Source organism: Neopsephotus bourkii, unplaced genomic scaffold, assembly GCF_033783945.1.
Source record: "Neopsephotus bourkii isolate Nb327-2 ecotype Australia unplaced genomic scaffold, CSIRO-AGI_Nbou_v1 NB_1027, whole genome shotgun sequence".
Taxonomy (NCBI): Eukaryota; Metazoa; Chordata; class Aves; order Psittaciformes; family Psittacidae; genus Neopsephotus; species Neopsephotus bourkii.
The window spans coordinates 885,006-907,485 of record NW_026901516.1 but is presented as its reverse complement, the minus strand read 5'-3'; the positions used below and the strand labels follow the sequence as shown (position 1 = coordinate 907,485).

At 41.1% G+C, this 22,480-nt stretch overlaps 1 protein-coding gene across 5 annotated transcripts in view; it reads right to left on the bottom strand.

Annotated features, from left to right (window-relative positions):
- The window catches only part of MIB1 (MIB E3 ubiquitin protein ligase 1), a 71,088-nt gene extending 52,531 nt beyond the window's left edge, over positions 1-18,557 (bottom strand). For 4 of the 5 annotated variants that reach the window (XM_061360483.1, XM_061360484.1, XM_061360485.1 and 1 more), the window contains exons 1-4: positions 18,093-18,557; positions 7,392-7,563; positions 4,697-4,826; positions 2,787-2,891 (exon numbers count right to left, since the gene is read on the bottom strand). In XM_061360483.1, the coding sequence (XP_061216467.1) occupies positions 2,787-2,891; positions 4,697-4,826; positions 7,392-7,563; positions 18,093-18,321 (636 nt within the window). In that variant the 5' untranslated portion in view covers positions 18,322-18,557. Of the gene's footprint in view, positions 1-2,786; positions 2,892-4,696; positions 4,827-7,391; positions 7,564-18,055 lie in introns of all 5 variants that reach the window. The other variant, XM_061360487.1, reaches the window with a different exon arrangement.
- Positions 18,558-22,480: the final 3,923 nt, after the last annotated feature.

The window sequence follows — 22,480 nt, the reverse complement described above, 5'->3', positions numbered from 1 at the left end:
GTAGCAAAAAAATCAATTCTTAAATAATTAAATTGATTTAGAGAACATCTGCTGATGGAACTGTTACTTGAAGTTTTCATAGCAAAATCATCCTATTAATAAGTAGCAGACTATAACATTTATTGAAAACCAACGGAAGTTACCAGCTGTACATCCTCTATTGTGCGATATGAAAAAATGAAAACAAGTCCAAAAAGCTAAAACATAGCCCTCTCATGGACCCTCCAATTCCAACATAGTGTATCTTTTCATTGCAAAAGGCCATGTTCACATGTTTCTAAAGCAGCCAAGGTGGCTAACAGCTCAGCCTGGCTCTAGAACCCGAATACATATAAAGATGAAAGTCAAACAGCATCAGTAACCATATTAGCCAACAATTTATTCCCACTACAGATGTAGCAAACATGCTATTCAACCTATGAGTATCATAACTACAGATTTTAAATTTTGGAAATTGTGGCCTTGTGGCAGAAGAAAGTCCCAGATTTAAACACCAGGCTTCTCAAACAAAGGTGAGATTCAACCACTTTATATGTAAACACAGCAACAACAAACTCAGATAAAAACTCCAAAAATCCGACCACAAATAAATGCAAGTTTTCAGCCAGCACCTGCTGCCCACCAGTCAATTCTCATCACTCCCAAAGAAAAAGCTGGCAGGCCAGATAGATTAATTTTGAGGACCAGATGCAGCCTGTCAGCTATCAAACAAGCAACCCCAACTTACAATAATGAGTTGTGTTTCTTTAATCAACTCCATTTGCATGAGTCAAGTGTTATTCATTTGCAAGTAAGGGGTCTCTTCCCAGCTGTATTTACATGGGTACACACTCCCAGTATTGTTGATTCCACATTCTCCTGACATTCTTAACCAATTTATAAGTCCCAAAACAAGTTTGCCCCAACTTTCTGTGAACTTTGTGATGGTCTATTACTCAGTTTTACGTAACAGCACATAAATAGTAGTAAATAATCATAATGAATTGTACACTTAGCCAGCAATTAATCAGTTACAAAATTCAGTATTACATTTAAATGACTATTTGTCACAGATATCCAACAACTCTGTCGTTTTGTCTGGAGCGAAAACTGCATTTGATAGAAGTCTCTCACAAAGATAGAATTATTGTAGGAATGGATTACAATTAGGTAAACACTACATATAAAGCATCAAGTTACTCTTTTATATATATGTATGCATATTATTTATATATTACCCTATATATAACATATATGTAGCTTCACACACATAAATTGTGTGTGAAGCTACATATATGTTATATATAGGGTAATATATAAACATATATATAACATCTAAATGACTGACCTAATACTTCTATTTGTATAATCTCGTGGGAAAAATCACCCTTATCCATTGAAATTTACAGCTTCAGAAATAAATCAAGCAGTCTAGAAATGTTTAACACTTCCTTGTATGGCAAGTTTGGCAACAGAGTATTGTTGGATTTACAAACAAGGGAATATACATTCAGAAAAGAATTTAACTTATCTTAAATGTATTTTTTTCTGAGGCCAGAAGGAATCTTTAATGATTCCACAGCACTCCTACTTATGCAGCCCACAGATTTTAACACAGTAACTGAAATTACAGCAACAAAAAGTCTATCTGTATCTCATTCTATCTACATTTTGTAATCATGTTCCTTTTCCATGCATCACAGTCAAATACAAGGCAGAAGATACCAACAACTGGTTTAATAATATTACACTACAAAATACTATATATAACTTTCTTTCCCTTTTGCCAGTATTTAAAGAATTTTCTTCTGAACTCAGAGGGGAGAAGAAGGCCATGAAGCACATAATTAAATATTGACTTACATCTTATCGCTAGCATCTTCACTCATCAGAAAAGCTGACCTGCACTAAAGATGTCTATTTTTTTTTTAACCTGATGATAAAATATGCATTTATTGCAACAGTGGTACAGTATTTATTTTTACTATAAAAATAAATTCTATTTCAAGTAAGGTTACAAGGCACAGTAAGCTGACTAGCCATTGTTTAACACTTTTTTTACTATACACATCAGACAAGATGACACTTCAGTGTTAACATGATTTTCCTCTGCAAAATCAAACAAAAATCATGCAAAGAAAATGCTAATTAAGATGTTGTAAAGCAGTTGATAATCAAAGTAACCTTTCCCTGACCCACATTAGGATAAGAAAACCCAGCAACAGAAGGCACTTAAGCTACAGTCTGACCCATTTTCTCTCTAAAGCTGCAGAAGAAGCTGTAGAAGCTAGGAAGTGAAAAATATAGCGCTAAAGCAAATCAAGATTGTAACTTAATTCAACACCTTTCCACTGACAAAACAGAAATGCTCTCAAGAGGGTTCTGAGTGTTGCAAGTAATTTAAAATACCACAAATACTGCAGTAATCACACCAAATTTTGACATGAAATGAAGAGTTCAGGAGTTAAATAAATAGGGTCTTTAAAGTCATAAGTAACCTTCTTTTCCTTTTCTGAGTTTTAAGCACAACAGTAGCACAGTAAGATAATCATGCATGCAATATAAACGTTTACCGCACTCTGGCAGAAAGCAGCCCTTGAAGTTATTCACAGGTCTTATAAATCCCCAGATCAGACTTTCTTACTAATACATATGCATGATCCATACAGCTGTATTCACAATGACCTGACTAACAGCATGCAAACTGACAAAGGATATTACAAAAGCAGGATAATAAAGCACAATGAGTTATTCTTACTTCCCTTCCCCCACCATGCATTTTACCCTTTGTGTTCTTTTATACTTACCATGCCCTCAAAGCCAACTCTGTAAAGGTTTTTAGCTCCATTGTCCCAAAGAACATATGCTGCGCTATGTGGGCTTGACGCACTCCAATCTTGGATTTCAGTTACCTATTCAGTTTTAAAAATAAGAAAATTGCTTGTAGAACAAAGACTTAGAAACACAATTTGGACTTAAAACCTCATTCATCTCTCCAGAATACTTCAGGATACAGCAGATCTAGTGAATTCAATACAATTTATTCTGAAGCTGGTTTCTGTTTGATACAAGTGTTCCCATCTTAAGAAGGTGGCAGCCTGTATAGGTACTCTATAGGCCTATTTCTCTCTTGTATATTTGGTAGGCCATCTAAGTCCACAAGTGGAAAACAAAATAGGAACTGTAAAAATTTATTTTATGATGCCTCTTATTAGATGCAGCATTTAACTACAAAAAACAGGACAAAAACTATTTTAACTGCTTCAATTTATTTAGTTTAACCTGCATTAGCCTGGTGGTGGTGTGCTATATTAGAAGACAATGTTTTATTTCCAGAGCCAACCTGTTCAACAGTACAAAAGCAGAGTGAAAAGGACTTTCCCTGATATTTCTGGTATCATAAAGCCATGCACCAAATTATGAAAAAACTTACATTATTTAAAAAAAAACCACATTTCCAGAATTTGCCTTCATTGTTATCTCTACTTATTTTGAATCTTTTCCAATTATCTGCTTCTCCTCTTTGCAAACATTTATATGCCTTTATACATATTTTCAGCTTGCAAACAATCCCACTAATTCAAGTTCAGTACATAAATCAGACAATGAAGTATAAGACTCAATCTGCATAGTCTCCCAGATCTCCAATATCTTGCCCAATTCAAGGGCACAAGCAAGGTGGCATAATCAAGGGTATAATCAAGATGGAATAAAAGCTGCCTGTAAAGGGCCTTTGCTCTAAGAGATTTAAATTTAGTATTTCCTCTCAATAAAATCCAAAATGAAATCCCTAAAAGTCCTAAAGCTTCTGTAAATATCTAGGCTATAAAACAGGCTAAGTATCTTATCCAGGAACTTCTGACCTTTTAAATGCTGCTTAAGCGTTCTAAAACGAAATGCAACAAAACCCACTAGTTCACCGAGATACAAGTTCATCCAATTCACCTAGAACATCTCATATTTGGTTATAAAAATCATAGTATATTTACACTTCCTGCTGTATGTTCATACTTGTAACAAACCTTCATTAGCTCTCAATGTAAGATGTAAATGGAAAATTTGCAAAGGTTATGATTAGCAACCTATCATTCCATGCAATATTCAATAAATCCAAGTACTTTCTATTATACAACTACATTAAAATCAGTCATATAATGTCCTAAGCCAGTAATATAATATTCACATCCAACACTCGCAAAACTTTTGATTTAAACTGGAAAAGTCCATATGATTATTATATTAAAAAAAAACAACCTCCAAAGATCTATGGTGCAAGCACTGAAAACCAAGAGCAAGAGTTATACAAATGTCCTGAGCACGAGCAATGAGACTACAGAATGCGGTGATGACGAGAAAGGGATATTCTTGATAGCTATATTTCTATACTAGCTCTCTATTAATGCTGAAATATGACAAAGATCTTAATGTTGTTACAAACCATTCTTAGACAAAACCATCAAGATGAAAATTTAGTAGTTTGAAAAATTTTATGCTGGCATTGTAAAAAAGGTACATTTAAATTTAAAAGAACCAGTCACAGTATACATCGGCTCTCCTTTCTAAACACTTGAGCATTACACAAGATTAAAAAATGCCCAGCAAATTAAAATACTAACTTTAATGCTTATATTTTTACTCTACAATTAGAAAGGCCACTGAAACCATTACATGAGCATGCAGAAATGCATCTTCTTATTTAAAACAGTTTGAATTTTACCTTTCCTCTACGCCCATTGCCACCATCTTGATCTTCCCACTGCCAGTCAACTCCTCGCACCACTCTGGCACCTGCAAAGATTCCTCTTGCTGTAATTTTCTTTGATTTACGACGAGACTCCAACAATACCCTGAAGTTATTAAAAGAAGAACCCACAAGTGTCAAGATAACAAAAAAAAAGTCCAAAACAATCTCTGGGGACAGGAAGAAAGGAGAGTATCTTGAAACAAAACCCCATAAACACAGACTTCAGTCAGTGAATCACATTCACTCGATTCTCAACTTGAACAGCAGCCCACAAGATAAAGTCACAATCTTCCTAAATCTCATTTACTGTATGTTTATAATTAGTTTTTAATTCTAATGATATTTTTTCTCCAAACTTCCTACTACCAGTAATAATCTTGTAACCACTTACATATAGATCTATACTCACATTACTGAAATCATTAAAGAAACCTAGAGAGTCATACAAACAACACATTTCTGTTTCTCTTACATGCACCCTAGGCCAGTATTACCCTCCTGCAATTGCACTGACACTTTTACACTTCTTTCCCCTCCATGTCTCAATCTATTTTCTACATACTCATAGCATACCTTGGCTATTTTTGTCAGTATCTTGGAACCCCTTTTTTCAGTCATAATATGTCATTTTTCTAAAGCAAACCTCTTTCCCTCTGATTTCCACAGAGCTTAAGCAAACAATCCCAAACCAAGCAATTCATGAGTGTTTTAACTTACAAATAACAACAAGGAGGCGTTTTCCGGCCTTTTCAGCCATCTCAAAAGCTACCAGTTCACATGCAACTAGATTTCCTACTTCATGCCAGGAAAATGCAGCCTGACAAAAGTTATTTTTCCATCTGAAATTCTGAAAGATTCCTGACCTCTTCCGGAAGTGTATCACCCTCCTGCTAAGCTTTTAGCATCCAGCAGATGGCAGACAAGGGAAAACTTTAACTACTACAATCAATGCAAAGGGGACATGAAAATATTTGCCGGTTTTATCCAAGTAATATGAAAGAGTGATAGCAAACAGAAAGACACTCTGTTTATGTAAGTATTTTAGAAAGTCCTCAACACCTACAAAACTGAGACAAAACCCAGCATGCATTACTTTCACATGCTACCTGTGAAGGCTCAAGAATGTAGATAGATAGAGCTTATACTTTCCTTCATCAAAATGTCCTTAGATGCCTCTTGCCATTTTTCCTATTTTGAAATATCCCTCAACTTCGATAGCAATGCCTTGCCCTTTTCTCCTACCTCAGTTAACTTCAATCAACTTTTCTCAGCTAAGCTTGATCCAATAGAAACAGCTCCTTGGCAGATGAAGCTGCCTTCTAGATAAAGAGCTGCAAAACAGAGCTCATGGGAGAAAGCGATGACACAAAAGATTTCCTGCAATTCTATACCTTCAGTCTCCAAAAATAAAGCTTATCTTTGTATACAATAACAGATGACTTAATTACACTAAGCCAGCACTTTCTACTCTTGGATCCAACTTCTAAGTCTCGTCCTGCACTAAACATTGTAATTGAGACTCTAAGCTTACTATATCTATTTGGTACCTAGATCTGATGGCATCAATCTCAAAAAACCCAGAAGCTAATTTTTGATAAAGCCACTGACCTGGGCATTTGAGCCATAGTTAAACTTCACGGTAAACATTTGAAAAAATAAACACAGTCCCTACAGAACACCATATGAAAACAGTCTGTGTGTTCCAACCACCTCCCCTTACTGTAAAAGCACTGACAAAGCACATCACTGAATTACAACACGTTTGTAAACCTTACTTCTCCAAGAAGAGGAAATAAATATTGTCCTACACACACCACATTTAACCGAGTATCATATCTAATAAAAAAGCTTTCAATAATTTTATGAACGAACTTTCTGGAGAGTCATCACAGAGGTGACAGCACCTCATATACCTTTACACGATGTTTTATCACAGCTCTCCAAGCATTTAGCAACAGGCAAGTATTACTGTTCTCACTTAATTGGTTGATAAACCTCGACAGAAAAGGGCTATGGGTTTAGATAAGTGATTTAAAGCCAAGAACACAAGAACAGCTACACAAGGACAAACTAAAAGACCATTCTGTTCAGTTCTTTGCTGGGAGACAAGCATAGGTGATTAACAAAGAACGTGAAAACCCAGGCAAGGGTAGAACAACCTGCATAGCATCTTTTCTCTGCTTTCTGCAGTGTGCAGTTTAAGCAATTCAAGTCAAAGGTTTTGCCTCCAGATCATTCTGGTTTTCATAGCCCACAGGTTATTTTTCGCTCAATCTGTCTACATCATTTTTTGAGCCTAATTAAACTTTCACATTCTGGAATTCATTGACAAATCATTTTGTCATTATACATTGTGTAAAGATAACTGCCTTTGTTTTAAAGCTGCTACGTGATAACACAAGAACTAGGATGACTGCAATAAGATCAAAGAAACTGAATAATCATATCCTTTTTTTCTTTACTCCATTCTTTTAAAAACTTCTGTGTCTTCCAATCTACAAAGATCTGTCCTAGCTACCTTCCCTTACAAAGAGGCAGAACCAGTAACAGAATCTATATCTCTAGCCACTATCTTACCTAAACCAAATTTCAGTAACAAAATCTGCAGTTTAATACTAACCACAATTAAGTCTTATTTAATTTCATGGGGAGAAAAATTATGTTTCACCTTTCACTTCCTGGTGTGGTAATTCTGTAAAAACGATGCCTCAAGTGATGTTTGTCCCCATGATAGCAAACTGTACACAAATCATAATTTGTGCATTCAGCACATTTCCATCGGATGCCAATGATGGGTTGTTGTCGACAAGTATCACACATAGTCCCATCATGCTTGATACCTGTGAGGAGGAAAAGAAAAACAAGAGATTAACAACTCTGCTATAGCTATACACAGATTTCTCTTGTGCACCTTTGTAATTTGTAATCATACGCTAAAAAGTTAATAGAGAAAGGCTGCTAGCGATACCCCATCAGCCTACACAACAGAAAGGAAATGACAATGAACTCTGCATCCTATCTCCAGTTCAGTCTGTTCCTGAAATGTTCTCTTTTCTCAGCAATAAAAGCCAAGGAGACTGTTTGTTTTCTTCCATCTATACAAATCAGAGAAAGAAAATGAGAAATCCTTTAACAAGCTAAAGAGTCAGAAACACATATATCAAAATACACAGGAGATCGGGAATTTTCACTCTGGATTAAGACTGTCAACACACTTTCACCACAAAGCCTATTGTGTTTAACTGTGTGCAGCAGTTTGATAATCACTGGTTTGACTTACACACTTTGTACCATGCAAAAGATAAGCACTTATCTCTATTCTTTTTTATATAGGAAAGAATTTAGCTCTCCAGGATAGATGCCATCAGCTTCCTGAAAATGTTACCATTTTTGAAAATTATACTGCTTCATATATTGAGTTTTCTGACAAGAACATGCCACAGACAGATGTAACCACCAGCATGTGCTCTACCCAGTCTTCCATGAAAAATGAGTTCTCAATACTTACTCCTACAGCTTTGCCGAGCTACAGCAGTGAAAGTGATCAGTAGCTGTTTTCAACCACGCATTCTGAACACAGTGAATAGCCACAAATTTATAAAATAAAACATCAAAATCTGCTGCTGTCTGGTGGAAAAAATAAAGAGCAATAGGAGAGAGAAGCACTGGCATTCAGCCTGTAGCACAAGACAAAAATGAGCACTAGAAGGTTGGAATAACAACAGATTTTTCCCAGTCACTCACCCTTACAAAAAAAAAAAATAAAAATAAAAAAAAAAACAACAGCCAAAAAAAAACAGATCACACTGAAATTACTGAGGAAAAAGAATAGGTTTTGCCCTCTCCAGAAGCGATGCTTTTGGAAATGACTGCTAAATTCACTACAAACCTATTAGTCACTTGAGTCCAACAGCTGAGTCACCTGCAGTGAAGAATAATCAACTGCTGGAGAGGCAAAACTGAAGGAAATGCCTTCTTGTCTGATCATTTCACAGAATCACATGATAGCTGAGGTTGGAAGTAACCTCTGGAAATTATCTACTCCAACCACCACTGCTCAGAGCTGGGTAAACTAGAGTCAGCTGCTCAGGACCATAACCAGTCAAGTTCTGAGCACCTCCAAAAACACAGACTCCACAACACAGTTCCAGTGTTCAATCATCCCTATAGCAAAAAAATCTTTCTTCTTATGCTTAAGTGGAAGTAACTGTATTTCTATTTGCACCTATTGCCCTCTTGTCCTATCACTTGACACCACTGAAAGCATCTGTCTCTGTCCTCTTTACCACCTCCACCACCTCAATTCATATGCACTCTTAGGATTCCCCTCCCCAAGCCTTTTCTCCAGGCTAAACATCATCAGATCCCTCAGCCTCTCCTCATACCAGATGCCTTAAGATCTATGAAAACACATTTGCAGCCCTTCACTTGACATCCTCAGTATGTCCATGTCCCTCTCTTACTGAAGAGTGTAGAACTGGACCCAGTATTCTTGGTGTGGTCTCACCAGTGCTAAATAGAAGGAAAGGATCATTTCCATCAACCAACTGCCAACACTTCCAATGCAGCCCAAGATACCACTGGCTTTCATTGCCACAAGGGCACATTGCTGGCTCATGGTTACTTGGCTATCCATTGGAATCCCCAGGTCCTTCCTGGCAAAGCTGCTTTCCAGCCAGTTGTCCTCAGCTTGCACTTGTGTAGGATTCTGCCTTTCCCTCTGTTGAATTATAGATTACTGTTGGCCCATTTCTCCAGCTTGTCAAGGTCTCTCTGAAAGGCAACAAGATAGCTTTGTGTTCATCTCCCCTAACCAAGAAGGCTTCTCACTACACACCCTTTTCCAGCCTTGATTATAAATGTATTTAGGAAGATTTCTGGCCACATGATTAAAAAAATAATAATCCTGATGCATGAGCACTGAAATAAATACTTGGGTATGGCTGGAAGAAGCAATATGCTTGGAGCAAAGACTGCACATAGTACTGCAGAGACCTGAGCAGCCCTTCAATGCATCAAATATAGCCTTCAGTGGCAACAAAAAGCCTGAAACTGCTGACATTGCACTAGATGACACTGTAATTCCTGGAGCAGCTCATGAATAAGGTGGCATCCATACTTTGACCACAAAGTCTGTGCTGAAATTCCGAAGGTCTGGCACAAGCAAGTCCTATGACCCGCACTGTTATTTGCCAACTTGAAGTGCCAGGCAACACACCTCTTGCAGCATAATTGTTCTTTCTAACTGATCTCCTACATTTAAAGAGTATTCGTTGCCTGGCAACAACTCAAAATGCTATTTTTCTACAAAACAAGAACTTGGAAATCAGCCATACATCTTATCCCACACAAAACTCCATCAAATGACCTTCTCAACATGGAGGGTTAATATCAAGGAGAAAGCTATCTTTCTTGTTATGTAAATTTAAATAAAAACTAAACATTTCTATCCAGGAAGGCAAAAGTTGCTGTAGAAAAACTCAGAAAAAATTCATTAGGAAAGATCAAGGGAAAAAATAAAAAAATAAGTATTTGACTCGAAAGTCATTTCACCGACCATAGTGTCTGGAACTTAAAAAGAGAACAAGTATATGTCTCTATCTGGAGCCTCTGATTGAAAGAGTCACATCTCTACCTCACAGACCTCTAAACAAAATCCTGACAAAGCCTTTCTTCATCTATTCCCTGGCATGATTTCAGCAGCAACACCCACTTCAGTGCATGCCTCACCTGCCCATGCAGCTCCATTCTTTCTATTATGCCAGCAAAAGGTTTTCGCGGAGTTGAGATGTAAACTGGATCAAGAAAGATACTCAGCTGGAAAACAGCCACGAGGAAAAATACTTATCTGGATCAGCTTTCCAATCCTGTTCTTCATGGTGCTGCTCAACACTGCTGGTGTAACAAAGCATTGCAGGGCACTAGCAGGCAAGTAATCCTGTTACAGAATACTCAGCCACTGCACTAGAGATCTGAAGGGAGTAGATTTGTATGCCTCTAGTCAGAGTGGACTAAAAGCATTTAAACTTCATGTGCTAAACAAGGTGTTACTACAGGCTCACAAAATGCAACAGCTAAATTCTTACCCATGTTCCTAATACAAACAAAATGAACTACTTGATGTTAAAAATAAATAAAAATTCTTTCAACCTTCTTTAAGTTGAAATAGGTATTTTAGGTACACAGTATGGTGGGCTGGCCTTGGCTGGCTAGCTGCCAGACACCAACCCACCTAGCCACTCTCATTCTCATTTTTCAATAGCACGGAGTGTGAAAGTAAAATGAAAGAGCTTGTAGGTCAAGACAGAAGTGAGATGACCAACTGCCATTACAAGTAAAACAGACTGGAACTGGGGAAATTAAACTTATAGCCAATTTAAAGAAAAACATAAAAAAAGAAAACAAAAAGGTGAGAAAGAACTAAACCACATTCTCCCTATACTCCCCTTTCTTCCCACACACAACTTCACTCCTTCATTCCCAACTCCTCCACCTCCCTGCCTCTCCCCAAGGGGAGACAGCATCACAGAATCATTTGGCATGGAAAGGTCCCTTAAGATCACTGAGTCTAACCATTAACCTGACACTTCCAAGCCCACCCCTAAACCACATCCCTAAGCATCATGTGTCTACATGTCTTTGAAACACCTGCAGGGATGATGACTTAGCTACTTTTCAGAGCAGCCTGTTCCAGTGGCTGGCAACTCTGCTGGTGAAGAACTTCTGGTGAGGATGGAGAATGGCAAGTTATGGTCAGTCCATAACAGCATCTCACACTTCTTCCTTGCCCCAGCATCGGTCCTCTTCATGGGCTACAATCCTTTAGGTAAACACTGCCCAAGTACAGGCACTCCATGGGCTGCAGCTTCCTTCAGGGCATGTCCACCTGCTCCAGCTCCAACAGGCTGCAGTGTGGATACCTGCTCCACTGTGGCCCTCCACTGGCTGCAAGGGGACAACCTGCCTCAGCATAATCTCCATCTACTCACCAAATTCACTACTGAGGACCTGACGTTGGCACTATTTGGTTTTAGGGAGGGAAGAAGACATTATTTCTAATGTTTCAGAGTAGCTCTGCTCTAGTCCAGTGAACTGAATGCTCAGTAACACTGAGATTGTATCTTTCAATTTACCAGAAAAGGAAATGCGTTTGTGTGCTCCAAACCCACTCCATGCTGTACATTGAACAGGAACAACTAGGACGCTCAAAGTCCGGCTGGAGACCAGTAACGAGTGGTGTCCCTCAGGGATAGGTCTTGTTCACCATCTTTGTCTCTGACATGAACAGTGGGATTGAGTGCGCCCTCAACAAGTGTGCCGATGACACCAAACTCTGTGGTTCGATTGATACGCTGGTGGGAAGGAATGCCATCCAGAGGAATCTTGACACGCTTGTGAGGTGGGCTGATGCCAACCTCATGAAGTTTAACCATGACAAGTGCAAGGTACTACACCTGGGTCGGAGCAATCCCAGGCACAGCTACAGGTTGGCCAAAGAGATTCAGAGCAGCCCTGCAGAGAAGGACTTGGGTCAAGGAGAAAATGAACATGAGCCGGCTTCACTGTGTGCTCACAGCCCAGAAAGCCAACCATATCCTGGGCTGCATCAAAAGGAGCGTGAGCAGCAGGTCGAAGGAGGTGAACCTGCCCCTTTATTCTACTCTTGTGAGACCTCACTTGGAGTACTGTGTGCAGTTCTGGTGTCCTCAACATAAGGAGGACATGGAACTGTTGGAATAAGTCCAGAGGAGGGCCACGAGAATGATCTGGGACTGGAGCATCTCCCCGTATGAAGAGAGACTGAGAAAGTTGGGGCTCTTCAGCCTGGAGAAGAGAAGGATGCGTGGAGACCTCATAGCAGCCTTCCAGTATCTGAAGGGGGCTTATAAGGATGCTGGGGAGGGACTCTTCATTAGGGACTGTAGTGACAGGACAAGGGGTAATGGGTTAAAACTTAAACAGGGGAAGTTTAGATTGGATAGAAGGAAGAAATTTTTCCTGTTAGGGTGGTGAAGCATTGGAATGGGCTGCCCAGGGAGGTTGTGAATACTCCATCCCTGGTGGTGTTCAAGGCCAGGTTGGACGAAGCCTTGGGTGAGATGGTTTAGTGTGAGGTGTCCCTGCCCATGGCAGGGGGGTTGGAACTAGATGATCTTAAGGTCCTTTCCAACTCTTAACTATTCTATGACACTGGGTCAAGTGTAGGCTCTGGAGATAAATTGAAATCCTGACCAAAATACAACATGCATCTGTCACAAACCATTTCCGTTCTTCAAAAGGAAGGCTGTTTAAGAAAGGTCGAGAAACACAACCTGTACAAAATTTATATTAGGAAAGAACAGCTTAATTAAACTACTGGAATATACTAAAGTGCCATAAAAACTTCAAAATTCAAACATCAGCCCTGCAGCTGGCCAGCTGTGAATCAGAAGAGCACTTTAGCTCCAAAATGAGATAATGCAAGAACTAAACCTCTATACAGCCTTGAAAATTTCTGCGAGCAGCCTATTTCAAAATGAGCTGGGTTTTGTGTCATACTCCATACTGCACTGAAAAAAAAAAAAAACAAACACAAAAGAAACCAGGTTAACAAGAAGGATACTTTCAACATGCCTAATTTATTTTAAACAGCTGCCATTTCCTAATGTCCTTCCAACCTTAATACACCATAAAATCCAGTATTCCTGATCTCTACTTGTCATTAATATTTTTACTAGTTGCATTTCCTATTAGTTTTCTACCATTATGTCCCTGCCACAGTTATTTTCAGTTTTGTCATATATTCTCAAATCTTCCCTAGATTACCTAGCCCACCATTCCTCCATCAACACTAATTTATACATCAATTTTACAGCCTTTGCCTACAAACTTTTAAAAGCCATGCTCAATCTTAAAGCTGTGGAAGGAAACAGAAGCAGTGTTGCTCAAATTGCTATTTGAATTTGTAACAAATATTTTGTGTACTAATTAAGTGGCAAGATACAGCTGTCCAATACAGTAAATATACAAGGGGGATCCATATCATTGACTGTTAAGCACAGCAGAAGTCAATAGCGATTTCAATTATGTCTCAGAACCATCAAATTCTGGTTTCCAATGGACTCATTATTCTCTAACAGAACTCTAATATGCCCAAATCCTTTCATATCACAATGACATAATACCATCAGGCAAGGGATACCACAAAGTACTTAAAAACCAGTATGTTCACACCCTAATTTAAAGAGCAACAGCAATACTTTGTTCTTCCCATTCTCCCACTCCAGGTAATCTTTACACTATGACCAGACTCCTAGCAAATTGAAATAAAAAAATTCTTAGATATTAATCAGATTCTGACAAACTGTGTAAAAACTCAAATCAGTGTCCCCACAAACATAACTTATCTCCCAAATACACTGCCTGGCAGCAACCAAATGACCAATTATTGCATACAAGAGATGCCAGACTTGCCAAAGCATGCGTCCGGTCTGGAAACAGTATCACAAGATACATGAGGAGGGAGAGGATTATTGTGTAGGAGACATGGGGGAAGGGCAGGAAGAACAAAGGACACGTTTATTAAAAAAGCAGGCTTCCCAGTACTACTACTCATGAAGCTATTGGACTTCCTTTACTTACGAGGGGCTCTGTAAGTACATAGAAATAGCCACCAGGAAAACCTCATGACTAAGACAATTTGCCTTGAATTACATTTGATGTGCTAAAAGCAAGAACAAAAATACATAGGATAAATCACCTGATGTGGTCTACCTTTTAAAACAGTCTGACATGTGGGACTTCATAGTGATTTATGCAACTCTTCAGGTTACAAAAAACTATTAATACAAGTACAGAAAGCTTGCATTTGATCGCCAACAGAGAACACCTGCATTTACAATATTAACAGAACACAGCGCATACTACTTTCTATGCTGCTCAGATGCTTACTCTAGCTGCAGGATAATTCCATGTCAAGATTCTGTTTCCTGACCTCAGCCCCTCTGTCACCTACCCTTATTCAAACACCACTGGGTAAATATTTTAAGCAGGAAAATAACATTGTTACTTTGAACCAACCATATAAAAGAGGAAATGGATGATAAATGCATTATTGCCTAAGCTTTGTAGAAAGCAAATCTTCTTTTGCTTTCTACAAACAGAATAAACACAGCATGTTTCTGCAATTATCATGAGTATTAGGTGAATATAGTCGAAAGTGCTCTCTGCAAACATAGTACTGTACAGCCTTTTCCTCTGGCAAAAGTCTGTCTTCCCTTCTAAATATAAAGCTTGGGTTTATAAACTTCTAGCTTCGATTCAGCAACTCAGAAAACTACCCCTTTCTGTCTTTTTTTCCACACTACTACCAGAAAAAGGAGACTGTCAAAGACTCTAGATCCTGGCAAAAGGCTACTTTACAGAAAGAGAAGGATTTATTTGCGAGTAATTGGGCCACCACACTGCACCGCTAATTATCACATCCCACTACTTAATTCCATTTAGGAGCCCACTGCACAGGACCTAACCTAGGTTTGCTAATCTCTCTAGATCACTCTGTCTTGCTAAAGAAATGCTGGTCATATAAACATGATCACCAAGGGGCTGTCTACCACAGTTAGCTTGGTAGACATCACCTAAAAACAAAACAAAGCTTCATACACAAGTCCTTCATTACCCAGATGGCATCATATGGCTTACAAGAGATACCAACAATCACCAACAAATTTGTACTTTAAAGAAGACCATCCTAATTTTATAAAAGTTAACATAGTCTTCCAATGCTGGTAATAGCACACAACCATTAAATACAAGACCAGTAAGTACATCATTAAGACTACGAAGCTCTGTTCTGGCATCAAAGGAAAGGCATATACATATATATGCACATATATGTATCAAACTCAGGTCTGTGTTTGTTTTGGGTTGGTTGTTTATTTTTACGAGAACAAGCTTCAAACATTACTCTGAAACACAACAGGTTCCTGAGGCATCACTGCCATTTCTGGCTGCACAGACCCTGAACTCATCAAAGCAGCAACTCTGGCTGCAATCACCACTTTTTAAGAACTTCTAACCAAGTCCAGTTTTGAATACCTAATGAGAAGAACTCCCAGCAACGAATAATTTAATTCTGCTTTCGACGTTGTGTTTTTATATTTATTCTCACTACAAACTTACAATAACGTTGTGCCTGTAAATTTATGAACCAGAGAAATTTGTTTTCATTTTAAACTATAAAAGCCATGATTTAACACCGTACTATGTATCACCAAACCAAATCTCAACCCATATTTTATAATACTTCTTTGCTCAACAGCATAATCTACTTCCATTAGAAATTCCTGTCACCTAATCCCACTTTTCCCATAAATATTTATTTCAAAGTTTTCTAAATGCTCCTAGAGAAAGTGTCAAAGTATCACCCAAAGACAAAAGCGCCTTATTCTAAGCAACGGATAGTCATTACCATGGAGAAAAAGAAGCAATTACAAAAAGGTGGAAAACTGAAGAAGGGAAGTACTTTGCCAAAGACTATAAAGTGAATCATTAGTAAAACCAGGATTTCAGTCCAAAATCACAGCATCCTAATTCCAATTCCACTAACTTTGCCCTTTTGCTGCTACTACTTTACAGATTTTATTTTTTTTCTCTTTCTCTCCCTGTCTCCAGGGAATCATGACCTCAAAAGTAACTCTGTCTAGCAAAGGGCAACCCTGGGTAGTTCCATGCAACAGTTCCATGAGGATGATGCACACACTGGCCAAAAACCTCAGGATAAATACCATCTTGCAAAGCCTGAAAAAGGCAGTGTTTATGAGTTTTTCCCACAGCAGTATACATAATACTACCTGAAGCAGAAATAATCATACAAAAATATAAACATAACTGAAAATTAGAAGAAATAAAGCAGCAAACAAAAGCAACAAACAATACCCCACCAAAACCATAGACTAAGCATTAAGTCTAGGCTTCCAGCTGCAGTTGAGAGGATACTGTCAGCTCGCGAACATGTCAAGCAGAACTAGAATAATGAGAATTCAAGGCTCATATTCAACATTTATGCACACACTTCAGTTTTAAGCAGAAGCAGTCCCACTGGTTTCTTCATGACATCAAATGCAGGTAAAATTTTAAAGCATTAACATCTGAAAGACAAGGATTGACGACTTGAAAGACTACACTTCAATACTTGTTCGAAAGTCCATTTCGAAAAGATTTTTAGCTCATTTTAACAGCAGCTACCTTCCAAAACAACAACCAAAAAACCACCCCAACCATGAAGCCATGAGAGAGGAAGGTACCAAGACTCAGAAAAATTAAATCCATCTCAAAGGCTAGCCATGCAATACATTGGGCTTTAGCCCTCAGCGATACGTTTATAATTTATTACAATGAATTCCATGATTCTGTCTCTTCAACAGTGTTTGCACTTCCTTTCTGTAACACTACACCTAGCTGGCTCAAAGATGGTCTCTCCATCACATTCTAAATGAAAGATATGCTACAAAAGCAGCACATCCATGCACCCCAATAAATTAGCCAAATCGCTTCATTATTGAGGCAAACCTGCCCTGCCTCAAATCACCTCACTGTATTTCTGACAAAACTTGAACACTATAATTTTTTTTATGAGTTTTCACTGTGAAAACAGGTGCTAAAATGAACATTTCCCTGCAGTGTCTGCAACACTAACACTGCCGCATAATGTCAGTGCAGATCTAAATCCATTGTCCAAACTGACTGAATTTAAAGCGTATCAAGTGGCCAAATAATTAAAAGAATAAATAAATGCATTTTTGCTTCCGCCCCAGTGCCTTCACTATTTTACAGCAGGTCCGGCAACACAGATAAGAGACAGTAGGCAGATTACAAGTCAAAACAGCATTTCAGACACTTAATGTAATCTTCAGCAAAAGGTGTTAACAGGCTTTTGCTGAAACCCTCCCTATACTCGGCTCAGAATGACTTTCACAATTTTACAAAACAGCTATGAAATATAAATTTGGATACATGAAGGGGTGAGGGGGGATAAAAACAAAACCAAACCTTGAGGTACGATTCTCTCGGTCCCCACCCTTCACTCCCCACAGCATACCGGCTGCCTGCTCTCTATGGAAGATCACTTTCGCTTTGCTTTCCCCAGCTAAAACCGAGGGCAACTTCCCCTCTCCCCACTGCCACAGACCGTGTATTTATTCAAAGTTAGCGTATACATTCACACATGCACCCACACCTATAGATACTCACGAGCAGGCATGCGAAGGGAGAAGGACAGCTGATCCCCCCACAGGCAGGCGCACCCCTACAAAGGCAAGAAGCGGGGCAACCCAGCCCTCGAGTGCTCCCCACCACACCTCGCCCCTTCCAGGCCCCGGCCGCCGCTCACCGGTGGGCGCGCTGTCGAGGATGCGGAGGTCGTAGGCCCCGGAGCAGCGGTAGTTGGCGGCAGTGCCGTTGTCCCACACCACGACCACCTCCTCGGGGCTCTCGAAGCTGCGGACGGTGCCCACATGGCCCTCGCCGCCATCCTGCTTCCCCCACTTCCAGTCCGGGCCCCGGACCACCCGGGCCCCAACTCCCTCCACCATCACCCGGTTATTCCGCGAGCTGCTCATCCCGGCGACGCCCCACGGGGCCGGGCCCCGGGGCGGCTGGAGGGGGCGCGCAGCCCGCAGGCGGCGGAGGGGGACCCCGATGGGGACGGCTGCTTCGGGCGCGGCGAGGGCGGGCACGGGCCGCGGATGCCGGTGCGGAGAGCGAGGTCGAGGGGCGGCGGGGAGGGAGGCAATCCTGACGCGACGGTGAGCAGGAGGAGGAGGGAAAGGGGCCCAAGGGGCCGTGAGACGCGACCAGGACGGTGGGAGGCTCCGGCCGGTTCTTCTCGCTTGCTTCCTTCCTTCCTCCCTGTCTACCTACCTATCCCCAGCGCCGCACCACCGTCCCCGCGGGGCCCGCCCGCACCCCACAGCGGCAAGCCCCCACCCGCCCCGCTAGCCCGCCGCTACATCCGGGAACTGCGGCCGCGACGGCGGCAGCACCAGGGAGACCGGCAGCCGCCACCAGCGTCCGCCTCCGCACACCGCGCATGCGTATGTGCCCGTCCCGCCGCCTCTGCGCAGCCGCGGGGCCTGGGCGAGGCGGCGCAGCGCTCGGGCGCCCCCTGCAGAGCCGCGGTCTGCACTGCCCGGCGGTCCATGCTCGTCAGCCGGCGCCGGCGCCGCCGCTGTCTCCTTCCCTAGGCGGACGGCAGGCCTGTGCCGGTGGAAATGGGAGGAAGCAGAGGAGGGAACAGGCGTTTATTTATTCCAGCCCCGAGCTGAGCTGCTCGGAGCTCCTCCGAGTCACCAGTCTGACAGTCCTTCCTAGCGACGTTGAGTCCCCCCCGGCGGGCTGCGGCCTCGCCCTACCCAGCCCTGAGGTGACTCGGGCAGTGCAGGCTAGGCTTCCGAATTGCCTTCTCCATCCAGGAGAAGCTGTTGGTATCGACTTTACGTTAGTGACAAGGGGATTAGATATAAGGAAGAAATTCTTACCTGTGAGGATGATGAGGCACTAGCACAGGTTGTCCAAAGAAGCTATGGCTGCCCCATCCCTGTGAGTGTTCAAGGCCAGGCTGGACGGGGCCTTGAGCAACCTGGTCTGCTGGAAGGTTTCCCTGCCCATGGCAAGGGGTTGGAACTAGATACCCAAACCATTCTATGATTATAAATTCTATCGAATAAGGCTTGCACAATCTAGCTTAGGTAAATCTGTATTGCATTTCCCTTGTTTCTAAATTCCTTCTGTGCCCTGAAATCCCGTTTTCTTTTCAAACTGTGGGCATGACTCTTGCATGCTATTGAGGTGAGCCTAGTGGAGCTGTACTTCTGTAGCCCAATAGCTTTTTTAGCTGGTATTCAGGTGCTCCAGTCAGCAAAAGGGGGAATTTGTTCCCCCTTCCCACCTTGGGGCATTCCTCAAGGTGGATGTACCTACTCAGACTTTGATCACATAACCTACCGTGGGATTCTTCATAAACTCTGCACTCTTTGTTAGCACTTTTATGGCACTAAAGGATTTCCTTTAACTCCACACATCCTGGTTAATCTGATACAGAATGTAATTTTTCATTTTTAAAATGGTCTTCCTATTGGTTTTGTCTCTCTCTAATCATGCTCTGTGCCAACTTTTTAAAAGCATCTGTCATAAAAGACACGTCTGAACTAGACAAAATAATACTATTTCTTAGTCAACAGGGAAACAGGTGATAAAAGACAGCCCAGTTACCCTTGCGTCCAGGGTATTTTTACAGTCTCTGTGCTTCCTTCCACCTTTGTAGTTATTAATATGGCTAGAAGAGTCTATGAGATCACTTCCTGACTTCTTTTGTGCAGTTTTCTCACAGTATGTATAGCAGATCACAATAATACGAACATGTAACCACCAGACTACCACCACATTCCTCACATAATTCATTCCTTCATAACCCGTGGTAAGGCTAAAGAATGTTGCCTTAACCACGAAATTGTGTCCTGACAATAGGCACTCCCAAGCAGCATCTGGTTTCTACTTCTGGAGTGGAAACCTCAAAACACTAACAGATACTGCCCTAGGAAAGTGTGCCATTGTCAGGCAGTTTGGGTTTTCTTACAGATGCTGGTCCCTATACAAAAGCTATCCACAGCTCGTACTAGCTTATTACATTTGATATATGGCAGAATATCCCAGAAATTCTGGAGAGTTCTTGATCTATTGAAGGATGTAGCTAGGATCTATTTATGGTCAAAATGTTCCCTTCTGCCTGGATCTTCTTCTTTTGCTTTGACAGTTATAGGCAAGTATAAGGTCCGTGTATATCTAAGGACAAGCTGGAGCACATTTTTCTGTTACTCTTTGATAGGGTTGTATAAAAAAAGGCTTTTTGCAACCAGGCAGTTTGTACCAGGAAAAGCAACAAAGTCTGAGATCAGAATTAGTTCTAGAAGAGCTTATCCCTTACATTTATTTTTCCAAGAAGGCCTTCTCCTACATTGTAGATCTTAAGGGAATGTGCTGCTGCAGTTCAGCAGCAATATGTGTGGACAGATATTATCCTGGAGTTTCTTCTCTTTTGATAATCCTTCTCCTGACCACTCCTGCTCTGTCCCTCCCAATAGCCCATGCCTCTCCTTTGACTGACCTGCTTTTTCTGTCAGATGATTTACTTGCCATAAACAGCCACTCCTCTCCCAGTCCATACAGGTGCAGAATTAGCATTTCGACTTGTTAAATGTCATCCCATTAATCATTGCCCAATGCTCCTATTGATTTATATCTCTCTGCAAGGCATCTTATCCCTCAAAAGTGTCAACAGCACCTCCCAGTTTTGGTATCATCAGCGAACTTGCTACTGCATTCAGCAACCCCTGCATCCAAATCACTCATAAAAGTAGTGAACAGAACTGGCCCCAGGATTGAGCCCTGAGGAACACCACTGCTGCCCACTCATCAGTCCGGTGTGGCCCCATTCACCACAACCGTTTGAGCTCTGCTTTCCAGCCAGTGCTTCACCCAGTGCACTGTGAATCCCACAGTGCTCATCTCATAGCTGGACAACTTGTCCAGCAGGATTTTGTGAGGGACAGTATAAAAAGCCTTACTGAAATCCAGAAAGACTACATTCACTGCCTTCCCTTCCTCTACTGGGCAGGAGACCTTATCATAAATGAATATCAAATTTGTTAAACAGGACTTTCTTTCCCTTGTGAACTGATGTGCTCATGCTCCAGGTAGTTTAATCCGTCAGTCCTCAAACCATGGGAGAAAATGCCATCTAAAACCTCACTACTGGACTTAGCAGAAGAGGTTTGTTTCTTTGCTTTTTGTGTTTACAATCTAGAAATTGTACTCGCTTGTAACCCTCCTCAAACTCAGCACCAGCAGAGGAATGGGACTATGTTTTTTTAGTTCCATTCCCGTTATGGGAGGAGACCATCAGGGCAGGCTGGCAGAGCAGTAATGCCTTAAATTGCTGCAGCAGAAGCAGCCAAAGCTCACCTGCCAAAGGCCTTATTTACCTGGACAGTGCTGCTGTAATTAAGCACTGCTGCCTGCCTTGCGAGGCAGTGCTCACTCTGAATACCTCAGGTAGCCATGACAGAGCAGTTAAATCACAGATGGAGCAAGGGAATCCACACTGCTTTAGGCATACTCGTCTACAATTGGAAAAACTTATTAATATGCATTCAGTGCAGGAATCTGGATGCACAAAAAGAACTACAGAACGAGTTCCCTTCTGACTACCCAAAATTATGTGTATTGCTGAGTCACACCCTCCTCCAGCTGCTGATTATGGTCTTCCTCACTACTTCCTGCAACATTAGAGCAATCCAGCAAGGGGCCATGAGAGAAGACCTCTCATATATGCAGAATTCAGCACTGTACATAACCTAATGACACCCCTTTAAACTCCTTGTTGTTGGAGAGCATACTGGCCTTTTGTAAGAGCAGCTGCTGCCCTCTTAGAAGGTAGAACAACTTTCAAGACAACCTTCAGAGAGTTACAGGAAATGGGACTTTGGGGGTCATCCAGCCTATGCTCCTGTTCATCTAAACCATCCCAGACAGCTGCTCACTGAAACTCTGCCTAGTTGCCTTTTGGTTCTGCAAAATGTCACGCTCTGGCAGGGAATCCTAATAGAAGTATTTGCATGGATTGTAAAGAGACTTTGATAGAAGTTTTTCTGGACTCTCTGGTTTGATTAAAGCTGAACTTGCACTGTAGGATCTGGAACATGCAATGCAGAAAGGAGACTG